General features: G+C 48.3%; 1 protein-coding gene across 2 annotated transcripts; it reads left to right on the top strand.

The window, feature by feature from the left end:
- Positions 1-328: 328 nt before the first annotated feature.
- Positions 329-10,957, top strand: Arpc4 (actin related protein 2/3 complex, subunit 4). Of its 2 annotated transcripts, NM_001106615.2 has the most exons (6): positions 429-461; positions 2,999-3,117; positions 4,440-4,551; positions 6,341-6,436; positions 7,480-7,650; positions 10,066-10,957. In NM_001106615.2, the coding sequence occupies exons 1-6, from the start codon at positions 459-461 to the stop codon at positions 10,069-10,071; spliced, it is 507 nt and encodes a 168-aa protein (NP_001100085.2). In that variant the 5' UTR covers positions 429-458; the 3' UTR covers positions 10,072-10,957. The 2 variants fall into 2 exon arrangements, with proteins under 2 accessions (XP_063141950.1, NP_001100085.2); XM_063285880.1 differs by having other exon boundaries at positions 329-461; positions 7,480-10,957.
- Positions 10,958-11,104: the final 147 nt, after the last annotated feature.

Here is an 11,104-nt window from a genome sequence, read left to right on the forward strand (position 1 = left end):
CAAATCTCAAGGGACTGGCTACCCGGCCGAACCCTAGGGTTGCTAATGGGAGGAGCCCGGAGAGGATAGGGGAGCACCACCGGAAGAAACGTCGGGCTTCTCCGGTTCGGCCTGTCCTAATTTGGTGCCCAACCTGAGGTCGGGCCATACTATTGTCACACGGGGGGAGGCTACAACCAAAGCGCCAAGCGCTAAAGGCGCTGGAGGGATACGTGTGGGGACCCAAGGGGCCTCGACTGCTGTTATGTCACTGCAGATCTTCTACAAGTCCCAGCGGTCCCAGCGTGAAATCGCCTCAGAGATCTGAACATCCTTCGGCTCTTCTTCCCTGGTCCTGCCCGAGATGGTCCAGCCCGGAAGTGCTGTCGGGGACTGCGGCTGCGCCTCTCTGGAAAGGGCAGGCGTCCCGGGGCCGGGCACTTCCGCACTTCCGCTTTCCGGCCCAGACAGCGCCCGCGATGGTGAGAGACCAGGGGCTGGGGGCCTCCCTGTGTTTTGCCTGGAGAGGCTGTGGGTCTGGGGAAGATGCTGCTTGCTGCTAGGGCTTGCGACTGGAGGTTGCCCTGGGATGAGGGGGCACAGTGAGGATGGAGAGGCAAAGGGTGGGGCGAGGACCGAGGCGAGGAGGAAGGGGCGAGCTGGGAGGCTCTCCCAGGGCAGAGCAGGCCCAGAGGCTTCCAGGTTGGGAATCCCGGGCAAGAATGGCCTCTCTCCGAAGTTTGGAGGAGGCAGGAGACGGGACTGCTAGGCCTGTGGTGGTGGCTTGCAGTTGAGGTAGTAGGACCGCTGAGGAATGCAACGGGACCTCCTCTCCCTCCACGGTAGAGATTCGCTAAGTACAGCCCCCTGTCCCCGCCTGTCTCATGGTACCTCAAAGCAAGTGTCCACTTCACCTTATTACCTTCTCGGCCTTCCTGGAAGCCTTGCCTTTCAGCCCCCAGTGAAGGTTCTGTGTCGCCTCCATGCAGACTCCTTCCTGGGTGTTCAGTACCGTGTTGACCTTAACGTGTGTAAATTTTGATAGCCGCTGGTCCTTCCCTTCCAGGGGATGCTCGGCTCTGGTATCTGTGGGTGTTCCGTGCAGTTGTTCCCTGCAAGTTCCGTCTCTACCTACTGCTGTCCCTGGTCAGCTTTAATGACCTGAGTTCTGAAGGCTGGGCTGCTTGTCGCGCTCCTGTGAATACTGTCAAGGGAGAGACTTCGAGATTAGACCCTCTTTTTCAAAAGTCGTCTACTTTTCTAAGCTTGTTCCTGTGTCCTAGGTCCTAACTGGTTTCATTCCTCAGTGTGAAAGCTGTTTTCCTTCTGTCTAGCTGAGGAGCTAGCTTTGTGTGTTTTTAAGCATTCAAGTTTATTGTACGACTTCTTCAAGCCACTAAAGGGTAAATAGTGCAGGTTGGCCATCTAAAATTTGGATTTCTTTCAATGAACTTTGACAAGGTAATCATGTAGCCACAATCGAGGTAAAGAACAGTCTATCACTTTTCCGACGGTGCTTGCCACCCCACACAACTAATTTTGCCTTTCCAGCTTTGCCTCTTCTTGGTTGACATATAAGTAGGATTCTGTAGGGTGTCGCTAGAAGCCACTGCTGAGCTACATGACCGTTGGTTTTTAGCCCTTCTCCCCTCTGTCTGATGTGTGTCTGCCCCTGTGATTGCTGTGCTTGTCTCTGCTGCCGCACAGAGCTTATACTCTGTGCCTCTTCTCTGCCACAAGTCTCACTTCCCTCTCCATTCCATTCTCCAGAGAGCCTCCGTGTAGCTGTAGTCCTGTGACTTCCTCCTCAGAAAGTCCCAATGCTTCCCGCTACATTGAGAGAGAAACTCAGTGGAAAGCATTCTAGACTGTCTAGGGTTTTATCCCAGCCCACCACTGCAGCCTGCTTGCTCCGTGTGATTGAAAGCAGTTCTCACACACAGAAACCTTCACTCGTTACCACTTGGGAAGTCTTAATGCTCTTTTGTGTAAATCCAGCCCTGCTTAGGTTAGTTCATTTACACTACAGAAAATTTGTATGACACTATGTATAGGAAGGAGGTACTGAGCTGGTTACAACCTGCATGACTGAATTAAAGTTAACGTCTGTAGACCGTGAGAGTTACAAACTAGTAAAGGAAATCTTATTTGACAAACTACATGGCATTCTGTTGTGAATTATATGTAAAGTGAACATACCATAACCTATAACAAATGCATTGCGGGGGAAGTCCACAAGGCCATTTTGAGGAAGGAAGAGGCCTTCTCTACTGAGCTGATCTCTGAGAGACTGACCTAAGTAAGGAGGAGGAAAGCCTGAAGATGATGCCTCTCGGCATGTGATAGGCCCTGAGGGGAGAGAAAACTTGACCGAGACAATGCAGCTGGCCATTATAGCTGACCTCATCCACTCTGCTGAGAATGTCTGGGTTCTACTTTTTCTCATTGTAAAATCATCCTGATCTGTATGTGGTGAAAAACAATTTCTTTAGACAGTATAGACTATTTTTAAGCCTAGTTAATTTTATACTTGGCCCTCAGTCAGCCCTTGTGATCCTCACCCAGTTGAGCTGTTTGAGGGTAGAGGTGATCTGACTGAATTCCCAGCACATTCAGGGCATGGGTTGATACTTCTGTCAATGTAATAAGCAGATAGAGACGTGGATCCTTCTAGATCGGTATTACTTAGCTTTGGCACTGATAATGCTGCGTAATTCTGTTCTGCATGCCAGGATATTGGGCAGCATGCTTTGCCTGTGTCCACTTATATCTATAGTACCCCTGTCTCCAGGTCAAGACAGTCAACTTTTTCTTCAAACTTTGTGAATTGCTAAGCCAAATTATTGACTGCTGGGAACTGCTGCTCTAGATCTTGATTGGACTGCATCTTGAAGTCTGGGTATAATCTGTTCTGTGTGACAGCCATGCCTGAAGTCATCAGTAGCTTCAGTGGAGGGGCTGACTTTGTTTTGATGAGGCAGATTCTGATCCTTCCTCTGTCTTGACTTTATTCCTGCAGACTGCCACTCTCCGCCCCTACCTTAGTGCCGTGCGGGCCACACTGCAGGCCGCCCTCTGCCTGGAGAACTTCTCTTCCCAGGTCGTGGAACGACACAACAAGCCAGAGGTTGAAGTCAGGTAGGGAAGGAGGTCAGAGTGGGCTGAGGAGAACAGCTCCCAAGAACAAACCCTGTCCAAAGGGGGCAGAAATCCATGCTCTTGGATTGTCAGGATACCTTAAGTAACATTTGTCTTGTTGCTAGATGAATAGTTGTTCCTGATTTGGTTAATTCCAAAACAGGGTCATAGGGCTCCCATTCAAAACCCATGGGAGACGTACCCCAAAGTGTGCCCCATATCATGCATTACTGAGCCCACTGGCAGCTCCAGAAGATGTCACAGGATTTAGTTCCCAGAGATGATACCTCTAAACTTTATAATGTAAGGATCAAGACTTTTTTTTTTTTTTTTTTTACTTTCTATCTTTAATACTCTCAGACAACTTCGGCCTTTTTTACACCCATACACTCTGTATTTTGAAAGTATTCTTGACTGGTTTTCGTTTCACAAATAAATATTCTTCCTCTTTGAAATTTCACCTGGCAAGGAGATGATTTAAGACTGCTAATCCCTGGGGTTGGGGATTTAGCTCAGTGAAAGAGCGCTTGCCTAGGAAGTGCAAGGCCCTGGGTTCAGTCCCCAGCTCCGAAAAAAAGAACCAAAAAAAAGACTGCTAATCCCAGCACATGGGAGGCTAAGGCAAAAGAACCACGGGGAGGGGGCTGGAGAGATGGCTCAGTGGTTAAGACCACTGACTGTTCTTCCAGAGGACCTGAGTTCAAATCCCAGCAACCACGTGGTGGCTCACAACCATCTGTAATGAGAACTGATGCCCTCTTCTGGTGTGTCTGAAAACAGTTACATACATAAAATAAATAAATCTTTAAAAAAAAAGAACCACAGGGAGGGACAGCCAGCCTCAGCTACACAATAGGCTTCTTCAAGAAACCCAAAGAAGGGGCTGGGGATTTAGCTCAGTGGTAGAGCGCTTACCTAGGAAGCGCAAGGCCCTGGGTTCGGTCCCCAGCTCCGAAAAAAAAAAAAAAAAAAAAAAAAGAAACCCAAAGAAGCCAAGGGCGTACATCTGGGGTGTACATAGTTGAGATAAGCCACGTTACCACATTCGATGATAAAGGTATTCTTTTGCTGGGTATTAAACCCAGGTCCTTGGGTCATGCTAGGCACACACCTTACAGCTGAAGCAAAGCTCCATCTCCAAAGTAATTTCTATGGCATTAGGGTGCACTGTTATTTGAGATACATGATGAACTGTGTGTTATTACTTGATATACATGGTTTTCACTAGGCGTTTTCAAATGGTGACAGTTCATAGAGCACAGGTACCTTTAGAAACACATAGTCAATTGCATCAGCTTGGTTCTCTGATTCTGTGTTTTTAGGAGTAGCAAAGAACTCCTATTGCAACCTGTTACCATCAGCAGGAATGAGAAGGAAAAGGTTCTGATTGAAGGCTCCATCAATTCTGTCCGGGTCAGCATTGCTGTGAAACAGGTGAGTTACCAGGGAGGGAGGCAGAGTTAGGAGTGCTCTTTACAACCAAGGACCAGTGGAATGGTTAGAGAGCCAGAGTCAGAGCCTGTTTCCATGAATTTCCTTGGGATTATTGGCCCGAGAAAACAGGTATAGCCAAGTAAGGGGGCACATATTTGTAATCCTAGCATCTGGAAGGCTGAGACTGAAGAGGGAAAGCCCACGAACAGCCTGGGCTACTTGGTGAGTCCTATCTAAAATAAAATAGAAAGTGGGTCAGTAGAACACAACCACAGCAGCAGCCCTATCCTAGGGCTTGCTCTGGATCCCAAACAAGGAAATATGGCAGGCAAGGCCGTGGGGTCAGTTAGGTGTTGGAGCAGAGAAGGTTTCTAACAGGTGATGGCTATGTCTTCTTAGAGTAGTTCCAGCACTGGTTTGATAGTCAGTTTCTGAAACTGCCACTTCATTTAAAAATAGAAGGTACAACACATGCACATACAGAATTCTTTAAAAAAAAAAAACACCCAGACCGTCCAATTCTAGCTTGTCTTCCAGAAGCAGCTGTGTAGGCCAGCAGTGTGTGGGATGGGACATCCAGAGTCAGGAAAGAAAAATGCCAACAACTGTCAAAATTAAAGTTCTGTCTACCAATAATCACCCAGACAAATGTCATTTATTTTCTTTGTGTATTTTCTCTAGTAGTTTTCTAGTTGGAGGACATACTTGTAGGTCGCTTATCCATCTTGAGTTAGTTTTTGTATGTGGTGTAGATTGGTGTCTAGGGTCATGCTTCCACATTAGAATGTTCAGTCGTGAGAATAATTTGTTGGAGAAATCGTCACCATTGTGTGACCTTGGTGCTTTTGTTGGAATTCAGGGGATTATAAATATTTGAGTTTCATTCTGAGCTTTCTGTTCAATTCCAACTCATATATGTATAAGATAGAATTTCCATTCCTTTCCATATTTCTTTTTTTTTTTCTTTTTTCTTTTTCCTTTTTTCCGGAGCTGGGGACTGAACCCAGGGCCTTGCGCTTGCTAGGCAAGCGCTCTACCACTGAGCTAAATCCCCAACCCCTCCATATTTCTTTAGGCAGTGTTTCCCAAATGCCTACCACATCGATCTGGGCCTTTCTGTCTCTGACAGAAAACTCAAGTGGTTATTTAAAGTTTGTTTTAAATTTGAGCTCTATTTCTATTTCCACTTTGGGAAGAAACTATGTATCCTAAATGGAAAAAGAATAACATTTGCCCCTTCTCTGCAGACAACTCTCAAAATAGCAGTCAAAACAAAACAATGTTGCAAAATTCAGATTAGCTACTTCTTGCCTAGGAGAGCTTCAGGGTTAAAAAGACGAGGAGCAGGCAGCCGGCAGCGGGCATCTGATTACCCAGATGCAGGTGTAATTGGAAGAGCTGATTTGGTGGTTGTTGGATTTTAGTAATGTTGAAGCAGACACTCTTGAGGAAGTCTCCAATATCCACATCCCATGTGTCACTGGTGCTGAGAAAAACCACTAGTGTCCTGAGGGTATTCAGGAAGCTTGTAATACAGGTGTGGACTCCATTGGGACTGATGAGAGTCTGGTGTGAGATGCACTCAGTGATACTGGTTAAGGGAGACTGACCCTGGGAGGACTTCTTTTCATCATCAGCAGATGCTGTAATTCAAAGATCTTTGGTCCTGCCAAACCTTTCAGCAGTGTCTGTTAGCCTGGGGAGGCAATGGGACCAGAAAACCAGGCTCAGGGCAGTTTGGACATTAGTGTTGACTTTAAAAACTGTCTTTCTCTTTTGCTGTTGACAGGCTGATGAGATTGAGAAGATTTTATGCCATAAATTCATGCGCTTCATGATGATGCGAGCAGAGAACTTCTTTATCCTTCGAAGGAAACCTGTGGAGGTGAGACCTGTTTATTTGTAATTCCCAGGATTCTGTCTGCGTGTGCCCCAATGTTTGATTTTTGTAGTATTTGGGGATGGAACCCAAGGCCTTGCACTGCTGGACAGGTTACTGTGCTACACCCTGGTTCTGTAGGATTGCAGCCTTTGGGCTGCTGCTTCTGGTTAGGGTTTCACTGCCTGGGCTGAGTCAGCCCATACAGTGCCCTCCTCCTCCTCAGAACCTCGGGCCTAGTCCCAGACAAAACAGTGATTTTAGAATCCTTCCTGCTGTTGGTGGTGTGCATGCTTGTACAGCGTGGGGGTGGCTAAGGTGGGAGAATTGTGAGTTAGCAGTGAGGCTAGGCACACTGACATGGGGTAGTGTGGGGAACACAAAAGCCAAACAAAAACTTTCCTACCAACTGTGAAGTCCAGCCTCTCCGTGCCACAGTCAACAGTGAATTGCTTGTTGTCTGCCTTTGTACTTAAGGTACTGAAAGGTATGTCAGCTCCCTGCCAAGTCTCCCTGGTGACCTGGCAGACACCATCAGCCAACACACCGAGTGTCAGCCTCTGTGTTCTTCACCCTGCTCCCAGTCCTCACTCGAACCTCGGGGCCACTAGAGTGAGTGAGCCCTTCTTCCTCACACAGCTCCTGAAGCAAACAGCTCCAGTCCCATCCTTTTCCGTGTCAGTTTTCCTGTTGTTTTTACTATTGAATTGGCGTCTTTGAAATAAGACTTCTGGTTCCTTTACTCCCTTGGCTCATTTCAAATACAAGGCTATTTGTGCCACGAGGACATCTGGTCTGGCACACGATTTTGAATTGGGTTCAGTTGCTTGGGTCCAGCAGATGCACAAATGTACACTCGCCCCATACCCCAGCACCACCCCCACCCACCCAAGCAAGTTTGGATTGCTGACTGAGGGGTAATATATAGCTCAGGAAAAAATGGAGGCCGGTTAGAAGTCTTTTGAGTGGGGAAAAGATATGACAACTAGGCATCCCTGGGGGGCTAATTTTGTCTTGTCTCTTCCTTCCCCGATGGCTTCCCTCCCTAGGGTTATGACATCAGCTTTCTCATCACCAACTTCCATACGGAGCAGATGTACAAACACAAACTGGTGGACTTTGTAATCCACTTCATGGAGGAGATCGACAAGGAGATCAGTGAGATGAAACTGTCAGTCAATGCCCGGGCTCGTATCGTGGCTGAGGAGTTCCTCAAGAACGTGAGTTGGGCCTCCCTCCCCTCTTGATGCCAGGGGTGGGTTTTGTGATGGCACTCGAAAGATAGTCCTAAGTCTCTTCAGACCCAGAGAATGACTAGCCAAGATCTTTGAAGCACAAGGCCAAAGATTTCACCCTTGAGAGCCACAAGGCATTTTCTATTTCTCCAAGACTGGGAGGCAAGTCACCGATGGAAATTCCAGTTCTACACAGTCTTTACCTGTCCTAGTTCAAAGCCCCAAGTGAGGAAGATAGAGTGCTTTGTGAATCTTCTGAGACCAGAAGACAGCCCACTTCTCGAACAGACTTAAATATTTTTCTTCAGTGTCTGTTTTCAGGCTCGTTACTATGGTTTCTTCAACATGTTTCCCATTACTCATGGTTGTGGCCATCTAACTGAAAGGCCTGGAGTGCTCAGAAGAGGTGGATTGTTTACTCTGTGGAGCTGGTAGCATCGTTTTGTCTAGAGATTCAGCACATACTCCTGCCTTCCTTACAGTCTCCGGTTTGGTTTGTTGATGCATTCCACTCAGGGCTGTCCGATCCCTCCATGGTAGAGTTAGTGTTTATCCCTACTGGTGCATACAGAGCCAGCCCATGGGAGCTCAGAAACCTAAAAGTGGAAATGACACCCACTTCCCCTGGGGTTTAATTATCCTGTGGGTGGCCAGCACACAAAGCAGTGTTGTTTATACTCATAAATCAGACCAAGTGAGGGCCTGGCTCCTCTGCCTCCTCCAGGCATGTCAACGAAGTGCTCAGCTAAGCCTGGTTTCCTCAGCTGTGGCCTGAGTGCTGTTCATATGCACCTTTCAGGGAGTTGAGCATTAAGATCACAGAGTGCTTAGTACACTCCAGGTATGGAAACAAACGCCACAGTTCCAGGACAGATCATAAAGACTCTCTAGGTTCATTTGACCAAAGGGAATTGTCCCAATCTAGTATTTAACTTAATTACTTGATCACTTATAATTTGTATGCATGAGGAGAGACAGACAGGCCATGGATCCCAGAACAGGGCCAGTATCCAGTCTCCCGAAGCTGGAGCTATGGGAGGTAACTGGCGATCATGCTGGCCGCTGACCTCCAGGGGGAGCTGTGTTCACTAAGCTGTTTTCCCAGCCCCTAGAAGTTAATATTTATTGTCCAAGGCTCTGGAAGTGAAGCTGCCTGTGCAGCGTCCACCTAGTAACTGGGAGGAGAGGAATATGAAGCGGGGTTTCTGGTTTAAGCATCTACAGTAGGGCGACTGGTGGTGCTGCGGTGTCAGCAGGCAGTGTGTGTGGCTGAGGGGCTTTGTGGAACATGGTAACGCTTGCCTCTGACAAGGGTTGCCACCAGGCAGCTGCAGCCTGCTACTGCACCATTGTCCTGCTTCTTCTTCTGGAGCTTGGAGTTGAACGGAACTGAGGGCTTTGCTTGTTCTGCCCAAACCCTGGTCTCTGTCTCCAGCTTGCTTTTTATTTATATTTTGAGTTCAAATCTCACTGTGTAGTCCCAGGAGTCTTGGAATTTGCACTCATCCGGCCTCAACCTCTGTAGTAGCTGGGATTGCAGGCTTATATAACCAGGCCAGAACAAATTGTTCTGAACCCCCAATTTGGATTTGTAGTAGCATCTGTTGTCTTCAAAGTCATAAACAATTCATAGCTTTGAACATCATGTGGCCCAGGCTTGGGCTGTGCTCAGTCATTGAGCAGGGTCTGGTTTATAGTACCCAGGATTGTCCTTGGCACACTGCGGCTACCTGAAGCAAAAAGCATTTTCTTCCTGTCTCTTCCCTTCCCCATTTTTCCCTCTCTTTTGATCTTTCTGGGAGGAAGGCAGAGAAACAGGTAGCCTCTGCTGCCCCTGAATTCACTGTGGCTGAGTGTGGCCTTGAACCTCCTGATACTTGTGCCTCCACTTTCCTGAGTGCTAAGATTGTGAATGTGTGCAGCCGTGGGGGTCAGACAGCTCTTCTAAGGCCTATTCTGGTTTGACAATCACCCAAAGCTTAACATAGGATAACATAAGGATAACATAAAACCTTGTCCTTCTCTCCTTGGCTCCCTGAGCCCTCCAGCCCCTCACACATGGGCCTGTATCTAAAGCAGCTTCAGTTGCTAAGCAGGCTACAGGGAAGTCCTCATTTTTTCTGCTTTGTTTAATTTGTGTGTCAGTATCTTCAGATCATTGCTAATGTCTGGCCAGATTAAGAGCGTGTTTGTGGGACTGTAGAGATGATTGGGTGGTTAAGAGCACATGTTGCTCTTTTTGGGGAACCTGGGTTTGGTTCCCAGTATTCACATGAAGGTTCACAAAGAAAGAGTATGTTCATGAAGTGCCAAAGGCTGATCTGGCTCTCAGAGACCTGAACAGCAGCAGCTCCCCAGGACACAGTAACCCCACTCATTGCCTGTCATTCTCTCTGACAGTTTTAGACCATCTAGCTGGATCTCGCAGCCTTCCCCCTTGGCCTCCCCTGTGTCTCTGCGTCTGCGAAGGTGTCCTGGAGTCACTCCCCGGAGCAGCGGTGCAGCAGCAGCAGCAGCAGCAGCAGCAGGAAGCTGGGTTGGGTGGGCATTGGATGCGGGAGGCGGGTGTGGTGAGCTTGCTGGCTGTGCAGAAAGGCAGCAGTGGACCTGCCCCATGGCCACATGCGTCTGGTCTGGCTAGCTTCTGATGCTCAGTCCCCTGGGCCGGGACAGCCTTTTTTTTTTAAATGTCTTGAAACCTAAACTCTGTGCTTGTAGAAGACTGTAACCTTTTTTGTCTTTTTTTTTTTTTTTTTTTTAAACCAACCTCCACCTCCAGTGGCTGTGACTGGCCCCAGTGATTGTACCTTATTGGTCGCTGTGGTCTGGGCGGGCCTGGAGCCAGAAGGCGACTATTTTTCCCCAGAGCCACCCCAGGTGGGGAGAGAGGGAAATTTCAGACTATAGTTTTTTTTCTTGCTGTCTTACCCACAAGCCCCCTTGGGCCTTGTAGAGGTGGTATGGACCCTCTGCTAGCTTCTTGAGTTCTGCCTGAAGATGCCCACTGCACTGGTTGGGAACAAGGGCTGATTCCATGATTGCCGGGCAGGCCTAGGAGCTGGGGTCAGAAGCCAGGCAAACTTCTGGCCGCAGGGACTGCCTGGTGTCCATCCAACACCCTTCCAGCTGAGAGGCCCCAAGGTTGGCCCATCTGGGTACAGTGCCTGTGCTGGAGGTGCAGAGGTGAGTCCTGCCTGCTCAGGCCCCTCTGCTCCCATGCTCGCTGTCTCTGATTCTGATCAATTCCCCCGCCCTAATTAAAGTCTTTTTCTGCCCCTTTGGGGCTGCATGAGGTCTGTGCTCTGTGTGTATGTGCGAAAGGATGTGTGTTTTATTTCCTGGAGCCTTGTGGCTGGCGCTTGGATCTGGAGCAGTCCAGCAGACATTTGTGTCATTGATCCCTGCCAAGGGCCCCAATCGACCTTCACTGCAGCCAGTC

The sequence above is a fragment of the Rattus norvegicus genome, chromosome 4 (genome assembly GCF_036323735.1).
Source record: "Rattus norvegicus strain BN/NHsdMcwi chromosome 4, GRCr8, whole genome shotgun sequence".
Classification (NCBI taxonomy): Eukaryota; Metazoa; Chordata; class Mammalia; order Rodentia; family Muridae; genus Rattus; species Rattus norvegicus.

Bases quoted from the DNA above. Each gene is read 5' to 3' on its own strand.
- Arpc4 (XM_063285880.1), top strand. The intron at 3,118-4,439 runs GTAGGGAAGGAG...CTGTGTTTTTAG, and splicing joins AAGCCAGAGGTTGAAGTCAG to GAGTAGCAAAGAACTCCTAT. The intron at 4,552-6,340 runs GTGAGTTACCAG...TGCTGTTGACAG, and splicing joins TCAGCATTGCTGTGAAACAG to GCTGATGAGATTGAGAAGAT.